This window comes from Ooceraea biroi, chromosome 1 (genome assembly GCF_003672135.1).
Source record: "Ooceraea biroi isolate clonal line C1 chromosome 1, Obir_v5.4, whole genome shotgun sequence".
Classification (NCBI taxonomy): Eukaryota; Metazoa; Arthropoda; class Insecta; order Hymenoptera; family Formicidae; genus Ooceraea; species Ooceraea biroi.
The window spans coordinates 19,914,558-19,940,411 of record NC_039506.1 but is presented as its reverse complement, the minus strand read 5'-3'; the positions used below and the strand labels follow the sequence as shown (position 1 = coordinate 19,940,411).

The 25,854-nt window shown below is 43.7% G+C and overlaps 1 protein-coding gene across 1 annotated transcript; it reads left to right on the top strand.

Annotated features, from left to right (window-relative positions):
* The first annotated feature begins 1,356 nt into the window (after positions 1 to 1,356).
* LOC105277967 (torso-like protein) lies at positions 1,357 to 25,686 on the top strand. The gene is made up of 4 exons (XM_011336727.3): positions 1,357 to 3,422; positions 22,705 to 23,038; positions 23,138 to 23,477; positions 24,227 to 25,686. Exons 2-4 carry the CDS (start codon positions 22,734 to 22,736, stop codon positions 24,620 to 24,622), a joined length of 1,041 nt encoding a protein of 346 aa, XP_011335029.1. The 5' UTR covers positions 1,357 to 3,422; positions 22,705 to 22,733; the 3' UTR covers positions 24,623 to 25,686.
* The last annotated feature ends 168 nt before the right edge of the window (positions 25,687 to 25,854 follow it).

Sequence of the window (25,854 nt, the reverse complement as noted above, 5' to 3'; positions counted from 1 at the left end):
CGGTTTTCAATTACAATTACTTTACATTCGAGAATTCATCGAAATGTAAGAGAATCGAAATCTTCAATCTTCAATCTGATAGCTTTCTGAAGTTTTATATATATCGAAGCCTGAGTATCTTCTTTCCTTTGGACGCGAAGTAGTTTCCAAGTTGGCGCACAATTTACAAAGCAATCTAAGAAGGTGCGATGAACTCGCAATGTATGTTACAGGGTCTTCCAACCTGTTCAGGGTCTTGAGTAAGGTATGGGCGCACGAGTCCAGAAACATTTATGCGTTCGTAACGCGGTATTCGTGACTAGCGTGACCTTCACCCTTGCCTGGTTTCAGTGACTGGTCATTTCTCTCGTAATGGTCAGCGAACGTCTTGAGCTGGCAATCCCCAGCCGGTTTGCTCGCTCCAATCTCTTGGGATCTCTTGGAGATGCGAAGAGCGTGAGCGACCGTGTTGGAACAGAAGACGGAGCACTGTGGCAAACGTGGTTTCTGCGGTTTGGCTATGTAGGTAAGTACGTAATGCGGAAAATAGCGGCAACCGCAATCTCGGCCGGAACATCACGTGGATGGAACAACTGGATATACATGGTCTGTGTCAGGCGATTACGTAGTCTTTTTACGATTAAAAAAGTCGGGTCCATTTTTAGACGCAACGTTTCCGTCGCGTTTATTGCAACTGGTTCGTTCGCACTCGAACTCGACGAATACTCGACGAATTCCGATCTGATTGAATTTTCACATTGGTAACGTTCGGCATTTCCTACAATGCGAAGCAACGTCGAGAAGACTGTGACGCATTATCATCGTAATAAGTATATTTAACTGCGCTTGTGAGTCTTATTCACATCGCGTTCGTACGAAACTTGGAGAACTCGTTGCGCGAACAGCGAGCGTACAAATGTGCTCTTATTTTTTCTGTTGGCGATCCACGAACAGATATGAGATGAACTTGACCCCGTTCCAAGGATCGTAGGATGCACTCGAATCGGGCGGAATGTAGCGCCTTACGTCGAGCGTGTCCTTAAGACTAGATCGTGCCGCGACACAATGAAACATTGACACACAATTGCGCGTTCTGCGAGGTCCATGATGTAGGCTGAATTTAAATGCCTTTCACCGACGGTACCCGGCGATCATGTAACACTTCACGTAACGCGTAACCGGACCTGAAATAAACTCACCCAGGGGAGGGTGGAGAGAGAAGCTGATTTCGTGAAAATCATCTGGTATTCTTCAGCCCTGGAGAGCTCCAAAAATTCTGCTCACTGGAATCGCTTTAAAACGCAGGCGTTGCAAGGGTATTGGAGAGGAGACAGTTGTACCTATTTGTCGGCGAATGAATGTGAGAGTTGGAGAACGAGAGACATTAGAGGTGGCGCAAATTAAGCTTTATTGTTCAGGAACGGCAGGAAGCGGCAGTATTGTAAGAAGGAAGTCAGCAGGTAATGAAGCGGCACGAGAACCAATCTGAAAATTACGAAACCGGTTATTATTATTAAGTCTTGCTTAAATATCGGCCATAGCGAATCGAACCAGGCGATTATTATTGCATGCGCTAGTTTAATTATTCCCCTCGCATTAAATAGTTAATCAATTAATTCGGAAACGTGATCTCGAACGTTCTCCAACTATCGGTCGATTCTATTATACAATTGGAGATCATTAACGTACTCCCTAATTTTTTCTTGTCGCATTTTTTTCATTTTCTTTTCGTTAAATATCTTATTTTTAGAGAAAATAGCAATTTAGATACAATTTTTGTCGAAAATAGCAATTTATTGTTAATACTGCTGCCGCCGTCCGTAGTCATGGTTCTCTGAGCTGGCGTAAGCGTGCATTTAAACGCACTTTTTCCAGGTAAAGATAACAGACACAGGTCGAGCTGCGCTTAAGCGAAAATGGAAAATGACATGTAAATCGGATCAGAAACGGCGCCTAGCCTTCGCTCGTATGCATATACAGGGTATAATTGACATCGCGCAGCCACTTGCTCAGCGAAGGTCATCCGAAATGTACTGCATGCGCGCACAAAGGAGACTGGAACAAGGCAGGAAACAGTATATCTCTCAGCGGAGTTGTGATATTCCAGTAAACTGCTATAAATACATTTCTGAAAAATATTAAAAATAACCGAGTATTAAAAATAAGTATTAATCCAGACAATAAGACGCATGCTTTCAAGAAACGATACGTGATCCCTCTAATCATTCATTGCCGTAATCAATCTGATGAACGTTCGACTGTGATCTCGCGACCATCCGCTCGCGAGGTCGATCTAATCCGGGGAGAGACGGCAGTCAACATCCGGGGACTGGTGAAGCCGGAGGAAACCGGGTTCTTCTTATCTGGCCCGCCACCCACTGCAAAATAAAATGCCCCTCTTCCTCCACCTCGTTCTCTGTATTACCCTCTCCCCCGTCGATTACGTGTGACTATACACGCGTGCACACACACATCGTGCACACGCACGTACATACATCAAGTCGTGCATTAAATCGTGCTCGCACACGCCGTGCGCTCTCTCGCGGTCGCTCGCTCGCTTTCTTGTTCGCGCCTCGTTCGCCGCGAGTAGATTCGAGATTTCAGCCGCAGTCGCAGACGCTCGGTGCCCATGGTCAGATCGGCGGGGGCCCGGGCACGAGGAAAGAGAGAAAGAAACAAAGAGAGAAAGAGAGAGATCTCCCGTGCCGCGAGATCACTGCGTCGATCGCGCTTGAGATCGATCGATCGCATCGCGCCGGCGGAAACCCTCCTATCTCCCCGAGTCACGTCCGGCCGGGAAAACCCCCCCTGGACGAGACGCGGCGTGCGCGCGTGAATTGGATAATCCGAGAACGAACGGACGCGATTATCCAACGTTCCATCGATCGTCCGAATCGCGATCTATAGCACAACCTCGACATCCCCCGTGCGAAAGGGAGAGGAACGAGCACCGAGGATCCTGAGGAGAGTGACGAGATAGGGGACCAAAGTCCGGAACGGAGTGCCCTGACATCCGGTTTATTATCGATCGATCGAGGGCCGGCAGACAGCTCGGGAGATGGATGCAGCCGCGAAAGATCGCTGACGAGATTTCGTTGCGTAGATCGATCGGTACGTTCGTGCGCGTGATGGCTCACTATGTGCGCGTGTGAGTAAAATAACGTGATAGTCGGATGATCCGTACTCAATCGCAGGGCGATCGAAGTTGCGTGACATCGATAGGAAGATCCGAAGGTTTGGTAACGCTTTTGTTGGACGACGTCCCCAAGTGCCGGATCGACGAGAACCATTGGGATTGTTGGGCTGTTTGAAGAGAATCAATAATGATGATTGTTGATACTTTGAATCCTAACTCGTGTTAAATCCATATGACGCTCCATCGCTGCGAAGTTCCTGATAAATCAGCTGAGAAGAGGAAAATGGGAAGACATTAAAGTGTTTAGGTGAGATTGTTATTTAGGATTTGCGGAATCGTTAAGAATGTAAATAGAAAATGTATTTCTGCGAAAATCTGACATTTCACGGCTTAATAATATAAGAGAATTTACGACTTCGTGGTTCACAATTGATGATAAAATTAATTACAATCATTTCTGCGAGGAAAATGAGATAGAAATAAATATAAATGTCCGTAGTAAGATTGATTGAGTTTTGTATAATTACGAGATTACATAATTGCTATCATCAATGATCAATAATGTTAGCCACCTATGTAAAGATTGTCGCGAGATACACAATTTTCACGTAAAGAGTAGATAAGAGTAGATAAAAATTCATAAGAATTTCTCGTATCCCGTGACCAAAACGACTTTCAGTTTCTTCTGACGTATATTGCCTTGACAATATTGAATCCAAAAATGTTTCTGGTCCTTCACGAAGTTCCAAATAGATCTCTGCAATCAGAACAAAAATTTATTGCGATGTTTTCTTTTTAATTAAATCAATGAAATACAATTTTCGCATAAAAGGATAAAATATTCTTTGGTTTTGTAGAACGTGCTCTAAAGTTTTCGGTCGCAGTTGCATAACCGTACATTGTATTGCAATATCGGTAAAATATCGGGTATCGTGTTTTATGGTATCAATCCAGCCATAGCAATTGGGGTAAAAAATATTCTTTACGACGTTTCTCGTCGGCGATGTAAAATGTCTCTGAATTCGACGTAAACCGCGATCGAACGCTGATAGTTGACGACTGAAAGACAAGATCGACCTGCTATAGACTGGTATGGTAAACTAGGCTTCCTTTCCTCTCTTCCTAGGAAGAGAACTTATCGTCGATAATGAATATGCGCGTGTAGATATGTATATCTATATATCATATGCGTGAACTGGTTGCTTCAGTATTGCATATCGATTTACTCAACGCGTTATTCAACATCGCACACGCATCACATTCCATGGGTCGATCCACAAATTCTACCCAGATTATTTGTGCTAATCGCAATTCAATGCGCTCCGTTTGTTTCATTGGTGAGCAGCCGGTGCATATATTTGCAATTATGCAATCGCAAATCAAATCTAAAATCTAATACAATTTACGATATGTGTTTATAGCGTAACTTATTACAAAATGCAGAAATTCGCGTTTAACATACGCAATAAAAATGCGGCGATGAATTTACAAAGTTGCAAAAAGGAAGTGCCGCGTCGCGGACAAATTACTATTTAAAATGATGGCCGTTTAATCGCGCTAGCATAAGTATTACATATGAATTTAGGTCAACAAAACAAAAACCGGCTTTCCTCGCGTTATTATAATCTTTTTTTGAGCCTCAAACACGCTTAGCTAAATATATCCGGCCACGTAACCAATTTGACATGCAAATTGTAGATTATAAAATTTTATCAACAAGTGTTGCACGACAGTTTTCTCCTGAAAAGTTCGCGTGAGAAGTAAATTCGAGTAAAATAATACACGCGCATATTTGCATTCGTAGCTTTATGCATAATATTATATCTTTTGAAATTGGAATCGTCAATGATGATAAAAAGATACGAGAGACCTCCTTAGCTAGGCGCGTTGGAGGAGAAATGAAGCGCGAGATGTTTAGCAATCAGTCTCGGTCCGAAGAGGACAGGCAGACTCGGCAGAAAGTTGGAGTTGCGGAATAGCAGCCTTGGACTCGTTGTACTTAGGGGGACCGAAGAAGTTTGTCGTAGTCATCCGCGCTCTCGAAAGAGAATTCTAATGAGCGATATCCGTTCTGTGAAAACGTTAACCTTCGTGCCTGCCGTACAACTTGCTTTTTGCCGCACGACCTCAAGTATCGGGAATGCGATTGCAATGATCTGAGCGAGATCCCGCTCCGAAAGGAGTCGAAAAACGTGCTCGATCGAGACGCGGACTTAAGAAACGGAGCACAAATAGAAATGTTGGATCAGCACGTCTCCTAATTACGAATGCAACCTTCAACGAGTGAAAGTAGCATCGCCGTCAGCGTTTTGCTGTCTACAACGCGCCCGTACGCACTTATGCGTCAGTTCGACTGATAAAAGACGGGAATCATGCGATTTATTTATAAACTCGCGCGAAAAGCATTGCAGTTGCCGCAGATCTTTATCGCGATCGATCACTGCGATCGAAGGGATCGTCTAGCATGTCTCTCGGCAGTCGCAGATGCTGAACACGTGTGAACGCCTGAGTTTCTGATTCGCGATGCCAGCACGTTCACCCGCACGGGATTTCTGAGTTCTGAGCTCTGTGTGCTTGCGCATCAGCGCGTATAATTAACCACTCGCGATTTAATAGCGCCTTGACGATAGGCTATTTAACGTCTCGTTACGTAAACCAGCGTGGTATGGCATTTTGGCTCGTGTTTGCACCGTGTTCGCATGCAGTTAACGCTTTAATGTAGTTTTGCTTCATTCTAACGCGACACTCGCATGACACGTAAGTGATTTTCTCATTCAACGTTCCGCAGTTTATTACAGAACTATCGTATTTTGTTTCTGTCATACGAGAACATCCAACAGTAATTTACAATTTCCAACGTCAGATTTTCAACGAGGGTCGCAGACGGTAATTTACGTAGCGATGCGGGGAAAAACGTACGAATAAGACGCATTTGTCGCAGCTGGTTTCCTCGAGAACTTACTTCGCCGAACTTACTTTAATACTTTCGACCACCGAAGCTGAAGCGAGTGGTTCACGGTTTGCCAACGTGCAGTGAACGTTGAGCGGCGAATTGCGCGTTAACAGCTGATTTGCCACGTGGTTCGTGCGGCTGCATGATTACGTAAATTCATCGATAGGCGTGTCTGCACTCTTCGAACGATTCCCCTTGAACGAGCGAGCGAGCGAGCATTGCTGGTATCATCGAACTGCAAGTTCGGTGATATCACCGAGAGAGAGACTCGCAACGATCTCGTTCAACCGATCCGATTACGCAATCGCGGAGTGATTTTATTCGGATACGCTCTCGACATCCAGCACGCGATCAGCGAATGCGAACGAGAAAACGAATATGTTGATTACCGCTGATGCATACATAAAATCAGCTCGCGTGTTAATATTAAAAACAACTCACTCAGCATTATGCACCTGATAGTATTTTATCGTCATAAAATATGAGTACTTATAAATATGCGATCCTTCTGCTGTTATTTTTTGTTCTCTTGTTTTCACATCGTTATTATTCTTCCGTCTGTTTCCGCTGAATTTCATTAAGCTCATTAAAGTATTACTCATCAATATGTGTAGGTTGTGTAATATCTTTCATGGTAGCCGTTCAAACATTTTTGATAGTGACAACAGTAGAGTTGGACCTTGTTTTCCATTACGTAAAGATCAAAGGAATATTTAGGTCATGGTATTGATGCTGCTCCACCTGATTACGGTTAATTAACGACGCCTCGCCACATCCTTCATGAGGAACCTTCAGACATAAGGATGCGTAATATCCATAATATCCAGAATAAATTGCGGTGGATACAGCAGATTTGGTTTATTTTTTTATGCCACACATCTTCTGCTATTTCAATAGAATATCGCGAAATTACATGAATAATGTAAATCAGATTTAATAAATGTACTGGAGGATGGTGCAGTCGAAAATGTCGAAATTTTTCTTTGTGAGAAACTTTCAAAACGTATTCTTTGAATACCACCAATTAATTTCGACATTTATTATACACGTATACCTTTTTTTTTTAACGTTGTTTATTTAGACCTTTATACCATTACATTTGATTACAAATAATAAACAAAATTTCTTCCGTTACAAATGAATTATGCTTCTGCGGGCATCTAAAGCACTCTCGGAAGACGTACACTGTATGTGATTTAATAACTTAAAGCGTAAATGTATTAATGTGAGTACAATAACTAGGGCTGCGTTATGATATAATCGTTCTGATGTTTTGCCAATAAAAAAAGGTTGTACCCAAAACATTTGGCAGACTTATTTCTTACGAGTGGTTTTTGTAAAATTTAAATAACTATTATGAATATATATATCGTCATTTGACGGGTCTTGTTCGCTAGGTGGGTGTTAGCCACCAATATTTCTTTGCATTTAAGCGGTGGGTATCCTTTCTATCACGTGTCGCACATGCGAAGTTGTATTTGAGGTCGTTTCCGTCCACCGAGCAGTCTGTTCGGGGTTCGAAATTAAGTTTTTTGTTTCTTTTGTGCCTTTTTGCATGATAGATTATCGGGATATTATTTTTATCTTGGATATAGTTGTTAACGTCTAAATAAAGAAACGCTTCAGGGGGCACGAATCCCGTTTTAATCGTCCTTTCAAAATATTCGGGTTATACACGTATACCTATCTACGATTCTGTGTACACTTCAGCAACGGCCTTACGTCGTTATAGTTCGCTGAATATAACTCGAATAACACAATCCGCATGAGATTAGTGGTGGCATATTACGCTCGCCTCTCTTTATTTCGTATTGGCTGCTTTTTCATCCGCATTTCTTACGTTACACCGTTACGACTATACGTTATGAGAGGAATTATGTGCTCTTGCTTTGCCGACTTAATGTCGAAATATCGTCTTATTATCCGCGCGTAGAGGATTTCGTCTGTTCGCGCGTACTATCGTGTGCAATCGTTCGCATTGGCAATTATCGTTAATAACAGATCTCACCCCGACAAGATTAAAACAACTCGCCGCGACTGTTCATTAAATTCGTGCCGCGGTGCAAATCAGGAAACGCGGAGAAAAAAATGAGTGATCGTCGCTATCTTGCTCAAGAACCAAGATCGCTAATCGGATCGTCGGCTGATCAGATCGGCTCGTGATCGCAACAAAAGCGTCAGGTGACGGACTGTGAGTCAGAGACCCAGGTAACAGCCGCCGTACTCGCGAACCCGTTGCGCGAGTAGTTTATTACTCATTCGAGCTTTAATCGATCATCTCGCAGGTGCGAGGAACGAATTCTGCATTCGCGCGTGCTCGATCGCCTCCGCAAACAGAAGTCGCCCGTCGGTTTTCACTACATTTATCACGCGTATCACGCACGCACTTTCACACTCGAGCCGTGCCGGCGTGATATCAGGCGATATCACGCCACGAGCGTACGCCAGCACCCGGAATAAAAGAGGGAACCGAAGGCTCGGCTCGCTGGTAGGTTCGTTGTATCATACACACGTGCGAACGTGCGGGTGACCGTCCTTATGCCAGTTACCCACATTTTCAACCAGGAACGAGGCTTATAATAGTACTGCCTGTCTACCTGAACGCGTACATGAGGTGGCCGCAATCAGAAATACCCGTTTCCCCTCGCCTGCAGTGCACGCGTGCACTTTCGAGTTATTGAAGCAGATCATTTCGCAGATTATGCTCGGCTGCGCTGGCTGACCTTAGCGATGGCTGCTCGCCTTCGCTGTCGCTGTGCGCGGCTTTATCATTATTTTAATTACTCCGCTCCGGGAGCGCGCGATCGCTCGGCGCTGATAACACCTCCGAGCCGTCAAGGCGCACAGCTCTCCCGTCGGTTTTACATTGAAATATATCAAAAAACCACGCGCGGTCGGGCAAGCGGGAAGAAGTTCATTTTCCGCGACATGGCGAAGATGGAGATCCTTTTCAGGTCGCTCGCGATCATGAAAGGGCCGTAGGGCACTTCGGGAGTGATCAGCTTCAAGCCCCGCCGGGCACCAACGTTTTCATCCGTCCCTGCGTGTCGGCGTCAACAGTTACACGGATTACATGGCTTTTCCTTTTTTTCTTTTACTGTTATATAAATATTAATGCAACGCGCGCGCACGTCTCGCTGCATATAGGAAACGCAAAACGCGGTTTAGCGACTGTCGAGGCAAACACCGGACACGCTACTGGGTGTCTACCAGGAAATCGCAAATCAGGTTGCGGATCTTTCTCATTAATTATGGGAGCAATGGGGGACATCACGTGGACTGTCACGATGCTGGGGACTTTTGCGGGGTTCACAAGCTTGCGCATTGTGCTTTTCTCGTCAGCGGCTGACCATAGTCAACCAGAATAATGAAATATTAATGAACACGATAAGATCGCGTTTGCAACTCGTTCAGATTTGACGGTGAAAGCGGTCGCCACAACAACACGAGACCGAGACGGATCTGAAAATATCCTGGAAGAGTTCCCCGATCAGTTCAGGTCCGGTCCATTCACTTTAAAAGGATCTACCTACGTTATCTTGTTCTCCAGTTGACATATATCGCGCAGCTGCATGGAGTCTCAAGATCACGCGGAGACAAAGATCGTGATGTCAGACATAAATCGATCTGTGCAGCGACGCGTGGGAACGACTCGAGACTTTAATAAAAGTATTGACATTGACAAGTATATAAAATTGTTTTAAGAAACAGGAAAGATGTCGCTCTCTCTCAAAATATCACCAGCTACCGACGGTATCGCGATATCTTTTGCATAATACTGGAAGGTCGATTCAAGCAAAATTGACTTACCGAACGAGTACTTGTCGGTTCATATCCGAGTGTTTCGCATTCTGCGTTGTCAACGATTGACACTGGATCAAATCAAGACCGAGATGCAGATTCGTTTCTTCTGACTCGAAATTAACATTCCAAAAAGATTTCTCCGTTCTCAGGTCTCGCGATACTAAAGAAGAAATCTATAATAATTCTGGTCAACGCATTGATAGCGTAACAAGAAAAGGAAGATGATGAGATTGTAAATGAGACTAGTATTCTTCTTTCAGCAACTTGTCAATCAGGCGTCTCGAACTAATGATTAAATCTGATTACATTTCATTACGTCGATGCACGCGCCGCTGTCGCTATGAATGATGTTTCTAATTTATGTGAGTTTATACTCCGCGGGAGATAAATACCATTTACGAAATCGTCCCACACGTTCTCGATGGAAACGTGATTATCGGCGAGATTCTCGCAAACGCCTCCCTCCTGCGCCACACGAGGTTTTTTCGCTACCACTGAGTTTTGTGTCGCAATCAGAATCCGCCGCTTCGGAGGACGCATTCCACCGTTGCTCGGTAAAGGATTGCGGCACCGCGAGGATGCACTCCCCGCTTCTGGCTAAATGTCACGGGGACTGCATGTAAGGTGCATGATCCGCCGGCGCGGCGCAAGATCGTGATATTCTTCTCCCGAGATAATAATAGACAAAGGGAGTTCTTCGCCAGCCGTAGTGTCTCGCAAAGGATATATTACCTAATAGGGAAATGAAATGCCTGCGCGTAAAGCACGATTAAAGACAAGTATAATAGGAGAAGCAGATAAAAGGATAGATATGCAGAAACTCGGCGAAGCGCAGAAATCAAAGATACCAATCTTGCGGTATATATCGCCGACGTTTCATTAGTACAAGCTTCATCGATTTTTTATGCAAATGTCAAGACTCCATGCGCAATAATGGAGAATAAAAATTTTTGCGCGAAAAATCCGATTCTCGGAATAGCGCGTAGACGTCAAAAGCGATATTTTAATTAGACGATAAATAAGGTGAGATATGCGGGAGTTGCTGCGACTCACAATGACAGCAGATCTAGGACCGATAACGTACCCGATCCGAGTACGATCTAAATATACGAAGCATTTTTAATTGAAATACTGCAGGCGGCTATTTGTAGATCTCGAATACGCGTATTATCATATCCGGTCGAATTATTGCGCGGGAATCTTCGTTTGAGCTGCAAATCCGATTTATTACGATTGCACGGTCGTTACGCGCTCGTTGCACCTCCGCTCGAACCTTATATCCGAGCGGAGCCGTGCACCTTTACGCGAGTAAGTGCATTATACAATTAAACGGGATTATTACCAGCTCGCACGTGGAGGCTTCACGTACCCTGCACATTTCTATTATACATATAATATGTACGGGAAAGAGGGGGAGGGAACCTCCACACACCAGAGTCCGGGAACGTAATGCTCTTAGCGTCCCATCCACGTGCAAACCGACAGCGCATTTAGCATACCTATGCAAATGTCAGGTGGAATCTCGCGGATATAAAAGAAAGACTTTCCCCGCACATCCGATGGTAATAACACTTCGCGCCGGAGAAATAACAACCCTCGATGGCGCAATTTCGCAAAAATCTGGTTTCGCCCAGACAAAGGGGCCGCGAGTCAGCTGAAAGGAAGCCTCTCGGCCCCTGAATCCTCCGGCCTCGTCATATACGTCTTGTGCATGCGAATCTCCTGGGAACGTGGAATGAAAAACTCCTTTCGGAGTCGGCTGACTCGTTCTCATGAATCGCCGCTCGGTGTAATAAAGCTTCTCGGCGAGCGATACGTCCACGGAATTTAAAACGTTACACAAGTTATCCTTCTCCATACGATAGTCGTACCTTTTCAATTATTGTTCTCTGTGAGGAATCTTTCTCGATATTTCAGGTCGCACTTGAACAAGTGAGAGATTGGTGACGTTTCTTTGCCAGACAAATTGGCGAGATCACACTTCGCGAGCGTTGTGCCTCTAAAGTGCACTTTTAAAAATAAACCGCTTACATGTGGTCCGCACTCGGGGCCGTGTGCGCGTAACACAACGAGATTAATTTACATTCGTGCGTCAGTCAGCCGAGTGAACGACCCCGATCGCGCGAAGCACGCGGAATCGCGCGGTTTTGCGCGAAAAAGAAGGCTTAACTAATGCGCGCGTGTTTTCGCATTAAAAATCCGACTGTTGTTGATCGTGTAATTGACCGCATCCGCGAGTTAAGCGATCGTGATTGTGCAATGCGCAATGATGACGCGACAGGCGGCTCGATAAAGCCTAGCCTCAATAAGTTGGCGTTGCGAGATGTTTCTTGATGGTCCAGCCAAAGTCGGATGCTGCTTTTCGACCGCGCGAAAGCGAATCATTAATCGCACGATCGAACGGTCATTTTCGAGATTAAAACATCACCGCCCTCATATGACATCGTAGTGGCCGTTCTTCAGGGGAGAACGTTCTGAGGGGACGGACGGGATATGTGTTGTAAACCAGTTTACATGCTCGTGTACACGAATGAGTAGTCGCTTACTCGTGTATTATCCAAAACAGTCGTTATCTAGATTTCCGACTTATATCGGCGCGTTACCCGGCATAATTAAGCATGGCACGTGGGTTCATTGTTTTTACTGCGGCGCTATTGCCAGCAATTACGCAAAAGATACTATCTGCAAATGCAAATTAACACGGTCGTACGCGGTGAAGATAACGTCGATAAAGACTCGCGGCGCTTGCCCGTATCCTTCTGATGTCTTTTTTTCTGGAAATCCCAATGATTGGAAATGCATTCGATTGTAGGCATTTTTCTCCACTCGTGTATGTTTGTCAAAATGAATTATTGATTACGAAATTAGCCGTGGCAGCTAAATTGTATTCGCGGATATAACGTTGTCGTCGCTCGCGGGTATGCGCTTATCGATATCACGCGACTGCGAAGAATCAGCACGCCCGATTAATTCGAAGTCATAATGCGAACGTGGCAAAACTCTGTAATTTAAAAAGATATTGCACTTGCGTTGCTCTATACAATGGAATTCGCGGCAGATTCGCGCGTTATTATACGCGAGAAATTCTGATTACATCACGCAACGTAACGTGCGCATAATCCGAACATTACAAAATTGTTTTTAATTTCAATATCGGTTAATATTAAATGAATCAAAAAATCCTGGCGGCCTTTCAGCATAAAAATCAATCAGTTTATTCATTCAACGATTTATTTATTCGACCGAATAACAACGTTGGAGAAGGATCGACGAAAAGGAGAATTATTTGCTTGAATAAATAAACCGTTTCAGGTAGAAATAAATTGATTTTTATAATGAATGAATGTCGCAGTTTTTTGGTTCATCCAGCGTAATTCGCGATTTGAGAGGGAGGCACGGTTATATGCGAGAAAAATTGAAAACGCTAATTAAAACGAGAGATATATGGTGCGACCAGCGTGCGGTTGCAACAAGTGTACAGTTGATTGAGAACGGCAACGCTGGAAAGTCGAGTTATCTTCTAGTGTCTTGTAACAAGCATACAGTCAGTGACCCATAACAATTAGCGTCACGGCGAGGGAGCCTTTGCGGTACTACGGAGGGGAAAGCCGATTAACGGAAATGGAATAAACCTGTGTGATCCGGTGGGGTAAGCTGCCCGCGTTTTCTTGTCCTTTCAGGTTTTTTCCACGAGAGTTTCCTAGTCTTCCAACTCTCTTGACTCTTTTACATTTATTTTAATGGTCTATGTATGTATGTAACAAAAAACATATTTAATATTTTACTATCTAACTCTAATATGAAGAAAGTTTTTCTGGAAGATGTAGTCTCAATATTAAAAACTTCGAAGGAATTATAAGCACTCAAATATGAGAGAATTTCATACATGCAAATAAATTTTTGCGTCATCAGATTAAAAAGAGATCTGTATAAATCGTTAATTAATTGTTGTAATATATACATTTTGGCAGTAATGTATCACAGCTGCGCGATGCAAGTGCGTTCCATGTCGTTCGTTAATGATTCTCCTCGTGCATTTGATTTAACATTTGATTTACGTTTCACCGCACAGTTAGTCGCAGTTAAAATTGATATACACCGCCGAATATTATGCAGCGATCGGGAGTAAATTCGAATTGTTCGCGCTTGTGCTTGACGAACGATGGACTATCCAGAATCACGCACAGCGACTCGGAATCATCACGACGGAATCTTCACGTGCAACGAATTTTTAATTGCATAGCATTCTCGAGATCACAAGTCACGTTTCCGTGTGAATGATAATACCTAACGGGAGCGGAGACGTGGCTGTTTGCCGAAACACGAAGTGGATAAGAAACAGCTGGATCGCGCTGCGAAACGTCCAACTGCACGTGCGGAAAGTCAACATACCGATGATGCATCTCCGCGGTCTTTCACTTTCCGCGCACACATGCACATGCACGTATAAATTTCGTTTTAATCGGGATCAACTGCGTAGTTCAGCCGCTGCATTCAAGAATTATGCATGCCTAACTGTTACGTTTGGCAAACGCAGTCCGATTGAAATCGCGTTGCTCCTCGCTTAGTGATTCACCAAAGAGATTTTATCGTTTGGATCAAACTTTACACAGATTTATGTATTATTTTTAAGCATATTTGAGCAACACAGAAAAATGTGTAAATTATATCTGAAAGAGGAAAATATTTTTTATAAACGGTTCTTGAACTCTTAGATTTTTCTCTTGTTCAGAATAGCGTATTCCACGCGTGTTCTCCAGTATGTTAAGCATTCTACGAAGAACGCGGTTACGGCAGAATCATAAATTATTTATTTAACAAGGGGTGCGTCGTTCTGTTTGCCTCGCGTCTCTGGGTCCTCATCATGTTTTACTTAAAAATGTTGTTTTGTGGCTGAGAAACAGAAAACGTGCAACGTGGAGAACTGGTTCCGCTAACAAGCCGTAAGATCATCTACCTCGGCGCACCTGCACATTAACTTCCACCGTAATGAGAAAATTAAATTCAGATTCCGAATTTCGCAAGGGCTCGGAAATGCTTTCCGCGTTCGATCACTTCGAAATTTTCTACCGCCGCACAGTGGGCCAGAAAACTCACAAAAGTGGCAAAAAACCAACACTCAAATTTTTACTCAATTATCACGATATCTTAAAATAGAGTAGTTGAAGTGGCCGTAGCGAAATGTTTTTACAGGTTATTCAATATTTGTTCATATAGGGGCATCATGAACAAGAAAAATGTTATTTGTTTCCTAACGTATTTATAATTTCTTTTTCTCGTATGAAAAATTTAGCTTATCACTTTTAAAGGTTTTTCTTTTATGTAATATCAGTATTACGGGTATTTGAATTTGAAAAAGCTAGTAAAGATCTGTGGACGTTAACCTGATTTGAGTATCATGACTTCTTGTGAAATCAATTTTATTCATTTCGCTTTTGCACAGGTTATTGTTTTCCTGCTCCCCGAGACTCCACTTTCTAATCAAAAATTGAAGGTGTCAGGATCTTCATTATAATGTCTACTTTAAACTTATTCGGCGATATTTTGCGAATACTGTAATTTGCTATGTGTACATGAGTTTTAAATCGCCCAGATTTGCTACGATTACGCGACTAGATACGTACAATAAGGTGCATTAATTCACGTGATAGCGAATATTTATTAATAGTAATATATTTATTAATGTTAATATATATATTAATATTATATATATGTATAATATATAGGTATATATATAATATTAATATATATATGTTAATATATAGAATGCATTTTTTCACGATATAAAGCTAGTTTGACGGATAGACACCAAAGTTTTAAGTTCGACAATTTATCTCACTAGTTTATTTCTCATTGTTCTAAATGTAACAAATAGAAAATATTTTGTCCTACGCAACGGTGCCCCATCTGCTGATAGGCCGCTCTACCGTGCCGGCACTGTCTCTCGCGGCGCTTGTACGCTCCGAGTAGGAAGTAGAAATTTTTGATGTCAGATTCGTTATCAGCAACCTTGAAAACCATTAAATATCAAGTTCCATACAAATCAGATCAAAATTAATAGATATTGACCGCCATATTGGATCCACTAATTTGAATATTGAATTTTCCATGTCAGATTCGTTATCAGCAACCTCAAAACCTCAAGTACCTCGAATTTCAGAAAAGTCTAAAGAAATCTTGAATTTTGTCCGCTTTTGCATGCTTTCTGGCCCACTGTGCAACGTGGTGAATGTGTGAAACTTATCGCCGTTCTTCTCCGCGTCGTTTCCGCAGCGATAGGCCAAGTTCCGTCTCGGCTCTTGAACGACTCGAGCGGATTCGACGCTGGTCCGACGAAATCGTACGGATCCGCGGCAACTCACGCGTAATAGGAAGCCGTTTATCGGTTTATCTCAAAGGGAAGATCGCCCCGTATACCTAGATTCACAGTTGCCAGACGCAAGAACGAAAGTAATCATGCATATTCATGAGATTACGACAAAGAGCATCGGGACGGAGAACGCCTCGATTGTTTTGCTCGCTATCCCTTTGCTCGTTGACGGTTGCATAAAGATGTTGCCTCTTTGCTCGAAACTGACCTCTCAAAATAGCTCTTTGTAGATATAACAGACTGTTTAATACAAGATAAATACATAACGAGATGTTTTCATAGTTGTTGTGTTTAGTTGAAGAATTTTACCTACTTTCAAGATCACAGGTGCTAATAGTTAACTGGAAAACTTGAACGGAGAAGGCTACTGGCAGCAGTGTGAGATATTAAGAAAAGCTAAGTCACCAAATTAGTAAAACGGAAGGAACGTGCTCCGCTTTCGCTTTTGCTTTCAAGAGAGCATGCGAGAGTGGTTTGCCAGCGTGCGCGATAGAACTTTATAACATTCTTGTTGACGCGACGTTGACACCGCATTCCAGTTACCGATTCAAGGCTGTAGCTTGACTTGACAGATTAATCCGTAAATTCCGGACGACGATCATAAAGGAATGCTATTATTTTGTACATTATTTATTTCGTGGCAGTGCACGAGATTTCAAAGTGACAGACACTTATTGAGTGCAAAATAGAAAGTTGCATGAAATTTAATGTTGGTTCACGATCATAAACTGGTGCGCCTCTGCACGCCCGATTGCCGGCACTTTAGACGATAAATAAAGTTGTGCAATGTGAACATCTGCGAGAGTCACCAGGCGGATAATATACCAGACACGTTTCTTAAGGGAGAAAAAAATTCCGGAATGGAAGAATCTCCAGTGCAACTCTCGAGTACATCGTTTTCCCAATGATTGAATTCACTCGATAAATTAAAGTTCACGCAACTGACTGGTGTTACTAGCAGTTTGCTGAATAATTTCCTGTTTGAAGAAAGCTGCATAGCAGAGAATATTCTGCTATGTCAAACGTTCGTGCACGTGCATGTATGCACACATCTGCACATTAGTAATTTAGTACATCTAGTCGCACATTCAACGGCGTATCAATGTCGCATCGACGATCAGAAAAATTTTATAGTAACGAGACATAGTTGTTACTGCAAAAGAGGATAACAAATTCCCCGTAACGAGGAGGTTATATAAATCTCGGAGAACAAAAGAGATCGCGAGGATTTCTTCAGTCGCGAAGTACCTTTTTACGAGGAATCGATGAGGCTTCAATATTCTGCCGAGGATACGAGGATACAATACAAAAACTGGAAGGTCCACTTGCCTTGGCTTCTTATTAGCGCATTGCTACCATTACGTCCGTGCTGAATTGCCCCTTGACGTTAAAAAAAAAAAGAAAAGTTATAGTAATCCCTGTCGGGCGATAATAATTGAGCGTACGACCACTTGCGATTCGCTTGTGGCGATGATATACGCACGGTGGCATAGAAGCCAATGGAGTGGAATTATTTAAGTAGCCTCATGGTTGTAACTTGAAAGGTGCACGGTTGTCTCCCCCATTAGTCGCAGGAAACGCGATCACAGAGCAACGTCGAATGGTACACAAGGAATCTAATTGAAGCTGGCATCAGGCCGGCCATCATCGAGCAGCATCGTGCTTTAACGCGGCGCACAGTGGGCCAGAAAGCAAGCAAAAGCGGACAAAATTCAAGATTTCTTTAGACTTTTCTGAAATTCGAGGTACTTGAGGTTTTGAGGTTGCTGATAACGAATCTGACATGGAAAATTCAATATTCAAATTAGTGGATCCAATATGGCGGTCAATATCTATTAATTTTGATCGGATTTGTATGGAACTTGATATTTAATGGTTTTCAAGGTTGCTGATAACGAATCTGACATCAAAAATTTCTACTTCCTACTCGGAGCGTACAAGCGCCGCGAGAGACAGTGCCGGCACGGTAGAGCGGCCTATCAGCAGATGGGGCACCGTTGCGTAGGACAAAATATTTTCTATTTGTTACATTTAGAACAATGAGAAATAAACTAGTGAGATAAATTGTCGAACTTAAAACTTTGGTGTCTATCCGTCAAACTAGCTTTATATCGTGAAAAAATGCATTCTATATATTAACATATATATATTAATATTATATATATACCTATATATTATACATATATATAATATTAATATATATATTAACATTAATAAATATATTACTATTAATAAATATTCGCTATCACGTGAATTAATGCACCTTATTGTACGTATCTAGTCGCGTAATCGTAGCAAATCTGGGCGATTTAAAACTCATGTACACATAGCAAATTACAGTATTCGCAAAATATCGCCGAATAAGTTTAAAGTAGACATTATAATGAAGATCCTGACACCTTCAATTTTTGATTAGAAAGTGGAGTCTCGGGGAGCAGGAAAACAATAACCTGTGCAAAAGCGAAATGAATAAAATTGATTTCACAAGAAGTCATGATACTCAAATCAGGTTAACGTCCACAGATCTTTACTAGCTTTTTCAAATTCAAATACCCGTAATACTGATATTACATAAAAGAAAAACCTTTAAAAGTGATAAGCTAAATTTTTCATACGAGAAAAAGAAATTATAAATACGTTAGGAAACAAATAACATTTTTCTTGTTCATGATGCCCCTATATGAACAAATATTGAATAACCTGTAAAAACATTTCGCTACGGCCACTTCAACTACTCTATTTTAAGATATCGTGATAATTGAGTAAAAATTTGAGTGTTGGTTTTTTGCCACTTTTGTGAGTTTCTGGCCCACTGTGCGGCGGTACCATACATTGCTCTAATAATGGAACAAAGTATGCGCACTAAATAGCTCGCATGTGTGACTCAACGTTGACCCAGAGACGTTTAGTCATATAGAATGTGATTACGAAAAAGTGCAGCTCCAGGTGGATAGTGATACATTCAGCGCATTATTGAACCTCACCTGACGCATAATTTACCAATCAAAACTCGCTCTCTGCTATTTTGAGGCAGGAATGTAGACGTGTTTAACACCCAATTACTAAGCTCGGAACAATTTGCTACGTTTGTCAGTAATGCATCAGAATGAAAGAACATATTTTTCTGAGTTAAAAATACCTCATTGGAAATCGAGACTTGTCAGGTTTGAGAACAAGAAACGCCTTTTTGTGACTATCGGATCTCGCATGTCTCCGCCTCATCACAAAGTCGATGCGACGACGGATTCCGCCGCTCGCGCTGTCGCGATAAATTAATTTTCCCTTGGAACGAAAATAAAAAATCGCTCGACTTGTTGCACAATGATAATATCACGCTAATCGCTTCGTGGCATTCTCGCAGACCGCGAAAGGCCATCGGGGCAACGAAGACAGGGTCTCGCTCAGGAATATCAAAGTTTACCGGAGTATATGCGATTGGAGTAGTCCAGCGAAGCGAGCGCAATGTAGAAACACGATGCAATCCGCCGAGCATAGAACTTAATTTATTATTAATTCTTAATACAAAGTTTTGCGTTCGAATTTGTTGAAAGGATCCGCATGGACTTTCCGGTCAACCAAAAATCCACACGATCTTTCTGGCCAACCAAATATTTTCACAGTCGCACGAATATTTTGATAGAAAAATTAATTATCGCGTTATATTAGTTGTAAGAAATAAAGAATGCATTGTGCAAGCAATAGAGGAATACGAAAGCACTTACGTTGATGTCGCAACCGACGACTAAGTCTTCGATTGGTGTCTGCATCTTGTGGTTGGAGGACATGCCGAAGAACAGCTCGAAGAGTGTCCTGATCTCGAGCTGTTCTGATGCCATGATCGCCCCATTAAGCGAACTAGATCGCTGGGGTATCGGTCTATTTTTGCAGTACCTCAGTATGCCGGTGGTCGAGAATTCGTTCCGCCGGTTATCGACGTGCTCCCGCCCCCGTCAACTGTCAACGTTTCGATCCCCGGGGAACAACGGAAAAGACAAATTGGGGCGTGTACACGTCGTTTCGGGAGATAAAAACCGCGGCGGTCCAGTTCGCGGACGCTATCGCGCTCGTTATGTCAGTTAAACGTCGATGCAACGCCCGTTCGATCGCATGTGTCCGCCGTGTGTAGCGCACGATAAACGTCATTTAACTTTCCGGTCCCGGTTTAATTATTGCCGACGGTCGATTAATTATTATGCACTCCCACGAGGCTTCATTAAACGTTAAATTAATTTCTATCGTGATCATCTATTATATCTAACTGCGCCAGGCTTTACGGTCCGTTACGGATGCATTATCCGCCAGACATCTGTAAACTGACATCGCGCGCGTCGCCTGAAAGGTTGAACAATTCTCACCACGAATAAGCCATTTACGTGAATATATTTTATTTGTATTAATATGTAGAGGAATATCGCAGCGTGTCTTTCGACTTCGCACCGAGAGAATTGGAGAACGCTCGGAGTGCACGAGTGCTCGAGCGTTTGAAATGTCGTTTGACAATGGAGAGGACGGTCGGGTTGACTTCGTTGTTCTCGGCAAACCTAATTCATCGGGTTCGTTCTCTTTGCGGGGACAAGTAATCTCATCTCTTCGATTGAACGACGGAAAACTTAATTACTACCGTGCACCCGCGCGCACTCGCGTCAGCGTAGTTCCCTCGGGCAAAGCAAGAGTTCCGAGTCCCCGGACTCTGACCATCCTTGATGGGATTTCTAAAGCGCGTTACACTCCTCTTATTGGACCGCAACGTACTCTTCTTCCGCGCTGTTGAGCATCGATGGCGCCGGGAATACGCACGTTTCGTGTGTAGTTCCGTGTGTATTTAGTCTTCAACATTGCTTCGATAATTGATCGAGTAAACATATCGCGCGGCCATCACAATATTACGAGTCGCCTTTTTCCAGCCGGTCTCCACGAGGAAGAACCGCTCATTCGAGCGACAGACGTTCAGTCTCACTTTCACTCTCGATTGGACTTCGGATCCTCGCCGGTTCTGATGACGGAGAGTGCGGAGGAGCCTGCGTGCACGCACCAGACAACACGCATCTCGGCACATACGGGCGGATATGCTTAATTGAGTGAAAATTTTAAGAGACGTCATCGCTCGTGAGAAACGCAGGAAATGCGCCCGAGATGCACCGTTCGTTGTCCTAACGGTTCTTCATCCGATCCTTCGCATCTGATGCGATGTAACTTCATACGTGCGAGTCTGACTACAGGGTCGATAAACGGTATCTCAATATTCTACTTCGACGATGTCTTTCTCAAAACGCGTTATTTGCTCGGAACACGATCCCTTCTCTGTTTCTGCTGGCATGCAAAATTCGCAAATTGCATTCACGAGCGCCTAGGCATGTCGCGGAGAAGCGAGACGTTGCGGAATCGCTTTAAAGTGCTTTGCTCAAGTGTTCACTGCTAATTGTCGTCGTCAGCTGGTTTTTTGCGTTTTCACGAGGCTGTGCATTACATTCACGTAGCCGCACGTGTGTGGAGCTTCACGCACCGCAAGAATTTGAATTGCAGAGTAAGCGGTTACCCGTCATTCAAATTCTAATCGTGGGAAATGAACCGCGTCATCGTTATAACAAGCAAGCACCATCCGATATCCGCGGGACGCGCGCGTCGCCGTGCTGTCGCACAGCTGGTCCTCTCTTGATCTCTTCATTTATTATATTTCCCCGCTCGCGTCACAGGAGCGATCGTAATTCGTGCGAGAGGCCGACTGATCAGTGCGTGTCAAAGTGCCAGCATGGATATTCATGACGATCGTCCGCGTCATTAAGATTAACGTCGAGGTCCGTCCGTCTGCCTCCACGTCGAGACGCGACCAAGCGAAGCGGATGCGGGCGGTCGGCCGACCGGTCGCCCACTCGTCTGATGTGTCCTCCTTGCGGGAAGACGTCGTCCTTCCCGACGAGCGTCCCGCGACGCGCGGGAAACAGCGAATTATCGAACACAGATGTATACAGGAAGCAAGCTGGCAGGAAGGCAGGTAGGGATGAAGGCCGCGGATCGTGTAACTCATGCGAACACCTCGACGACGCACACCTAGACCTACATAACGAGGTAGTTTCGCGTACCGAGACGTTGCACGTGCATGTTGGCGACTAGTAGCTGCGATCGTAGCTTTCTCGCGATCAGGATGCACATCTCCGCGTTCTGGAACTCGAAAGACGCCCCATAATAGGATCGAATAGGAGTATCAGGATATCCCTGAGATCGAGGGAACAGTGAATCAATGGTTATCGAGTATTAGCGTTGTGAAGATTTTAAGAAAACTTACCGAAAAGTGATTAAAAAATTATTATGAAGATAAAAGAATCGAGAAGTGCCTTAATTAATGGAGATATCGTGCTGGAGATTAGTGGGATCAGACATTCGTATTTCGTTCGCTATTCGCTCAATTCGCGCAATTCGATATCGAACTCGTGACACCGCTCGCCTGTTCGCGATTTGCTTCAGGTATCACTGACCCAGGCTGCCGCCTAGACATGTGGCCACGCACGCGGCTGTTTTTCCTGGCGTGGATGCTCGCGCTGCTGATCAGCAGCCGCGTCGCCAGGTCGCAGCGGCCGCGGCTCGGCGGCGCCGTCAACGTCTTCAGCCGCTACGGCTACCTGAGCATCAGCATGCGGGTGGTGCCACGTAACGACACGGAGACATGGATATTTCGCGAGCCTACCCTCGACGTCTTCAAAAACACCACGCCAATGCCGCCGAAGCAACGTCAGCAGGGCAAGACCAGCTCCGCCGTCTTCGAGGGCGACTTCCACATGGAGTTTTGCGACAATATCAGGCACGTGCGATTTTCTTGCGAGAAATAGACGAGAAATAGACGAGAGTAGCCAAAGAATTTGACTCGGTTCGTTTCGTAAACGTTCACTTCTCTTTACAGACAGCTCCTGCAGGCGTATTTCCGTGACTTCACTTTCGAGAGGCTTGAGAGGCCCTGGCGCGCCTTCACCGGAAGCTGGTCGAAGGTGGCCATAGCCAGGCACCTCGGTATAAACTCGTCCTTTATCACGGGCGATCATTGTTACGTTCTAGTGCGAGTTGCCAGGTTTCACGATAATCAGCGACTGGCCGGTACCGCCGAGAACCTCGCCCTCGACGACTCCGTGCTGCGGCAAACGGAGAACGTCACGGTGGGCGATACCGCGAGTGTCGTGCGATTCATCAGGAACTTTGGCTCGCACTACATCGCATCCTACATCACGGGAAACTCGCTCTATCAAGTAAGTAATATTGAGATATTCGATATGCCGAATTCGCTATCCGAGATTGATTGTGAAAGCGAAACGTAGATATCATTTTTTGTATTATTTAATTAACTGGTATTATTTAATAAACTTCGTTTTATTGTCTAGCGACAAGAAGAAATATCGTTTAACCGAATATTTTTATGATTACGAGATTCCTTTGGGAGCAAGAAATGCCCTGCTTACGCGCGTGTTTACGTAAAATTGTAATTTCGATCAACCAGTTCATACTGCGACGATGACAAAACCGGCATAAAATTCGCTTCTTTGTGCCGGTGCATCCTCCTTAATTACGCGGTTCGCTGATCGCCGTCGCAATCGGCGCGCCATAAAGAAAGCTCCACGGTCTCGATGCAGTCTCCCGGTTAGATAAAAGTGAAACAAGCCTCGTTCACCATGCGCTCTCTCGCGCGACGGACGCACCAGCATCTTTATTTCCATCTGCATAAAAAAAAGGAAAACTGCCCAGAGAGATCTCCTTGTACCGAGGAGCCAGGTAGCTCTTGCTATCCGATAGCTTCTGCCATTCGCGTCAATGATGGTAAAAGCGAGATTACGTAACACTCCTTTGAAATTCATGATGCAATCTGCTATCCGACTCACGGTCCGGTCTCCGATCCTCGCTAATGATCAGAATCGAAGAGAACTGATCGATGGATGCTGATGGACGTTTGCTCAAGGCGCGCGCGACTAAGCACAGAGTCAGAACCGTTTTTCTTTTCCAGGTTTTCGTCTACACACCGCAGGTCTACTCGAAAATAAAGGAACGCCTGAAGACGCGCGGAGTAGCTGAACTCTCGAATCTTGAGCTGAGCAATTACTTCTCGCCATGGTACGCGGAGCATTTGGGCTCTATACAGTCAGCAAGTGGCAATCGCAGCGTGGAGGCGTGGGCGGTGCAGCACCTCCGGGTAAAGTATTACATCTTCACGTATGCCAGTCTGTTGAAGTTGCACGGCGATACCACGCTGCTGCGACAACTGGACGGCCTGCTGGGTGACGAGGCGCTACTGCAATTGCAACTGCGAACGTTGGCGTCCGCCTTCAAGGATCCAAAGAGACGTGAGTGGTTCCTCGAGGTGATCGACAACTACTTCAAGCTCTGGGAGGTGAACATGTGACACTGCGTGGATACGCAAATGACAATTCTTTTTTTCTTCGCCGGCGTTCACTGGTTTCTGAATGATCGCAATGTTGGGAAGTGATCCAGCAAAGCGCCCACGGTTCACCATGACGCTAATTATATAGGTTCCTGCCGAACGAACATATCGTTCCGCCACACGTATATACACAAACAATATTACGCGAGAACTGGCAAACTGTCGTTATTGTTATAAATAAGTATTTATTATTGTAATCACATTAGTAAAAAAAACACGTCTTTATACAGATATTATATATATATATATATATATATATCACAAGCATTATTCGTACAAACTGAGACTGAAGAACGGTGTGTGTGACGCGAGTTTCTTTACTCGAAAAAAAATCGACGATCTACTGACGCAAAATGGAGATGGCTTATCTCAGATATAAGAAACTATATTTCTGCGTTTTCTCTATTTGACTTGATATGCATTCTTTCGTGCAGAAAGATGGAAAGCAAATGAGATCGTTTACTCTGAGTACGAATTTATATATAATTATCGTAAGTCTTGTAAGATTTGTTTTGTTTTTTGTAAACGGAGAACCGTGATATGTTCTCTCATGCGTTTTCCGAATTGTTCATGATAAAGAATTATCTACTCGCGACTTTTACCGCGAATGTGGACCGATATTATAGGAGATCGTACGTTCCGCGCAACAAATTGCAATGTTTTTTTTTATATTATAGCATAAGCGAAATAGGAAAAACTGAAAACGCTACGGAATGCCATATTAACGTAGAAATTTAGCCTATCATCTTTTAATACTGATCAAGTATTTGAACAAGTGCACTTTCATACGCGACGTGCCAAAAGCAGAACAAATATATTTCGATTGGCAAATTTATTAGAAACAAATAGCATGATGGATAACGATATCGCGACAATGGACTTCCCAATAATTAACATCAACAAATTGTATATAATTATGATATATATGAAATGGAAATCTGTATGCTCGCCTCCTGTACTGTTGCGATCTCTTTTGTACAATTTCATTGTTACATGACGTATTATTAAATACCAAACAACAATACGACTTAACTCATCATATAAATCAAGTATTACGATTTCTACTTCAGTCATGAACTTAAAGATAGGACACGTAAGTAAAGTCTTGTAGTTCTAATAATTGGCAGATTGGCGTTGTTCGCTACTCTTTCGAGCTGTGTTTGTCCGTAATTATCGAATTCGCAATAAAAACT

Coding starts and splice junctions, on each gene's coding strand:
- LOC105277967 (XM_011336727.3), top strand. CDS start 22,734: ATGTGGCCACGCACGCGGCTGTTTTTCCTGGCGTGGATGCTCGCGCTG. Junction 23,039..23,137: donor GAGTTTTGCGACAATATCAG/GCACGTGCGATT, acceptor TTCTCTTTACAG/ACAGCTCCTGCAGGCGTATT. Junction 23,478..24,226: donor CGGGAAACTCGCTCTATCAA/GTAAGTAATATT, acceptor TTTCTTTTCCAG/GTTTTCGTCTACACACCGCA.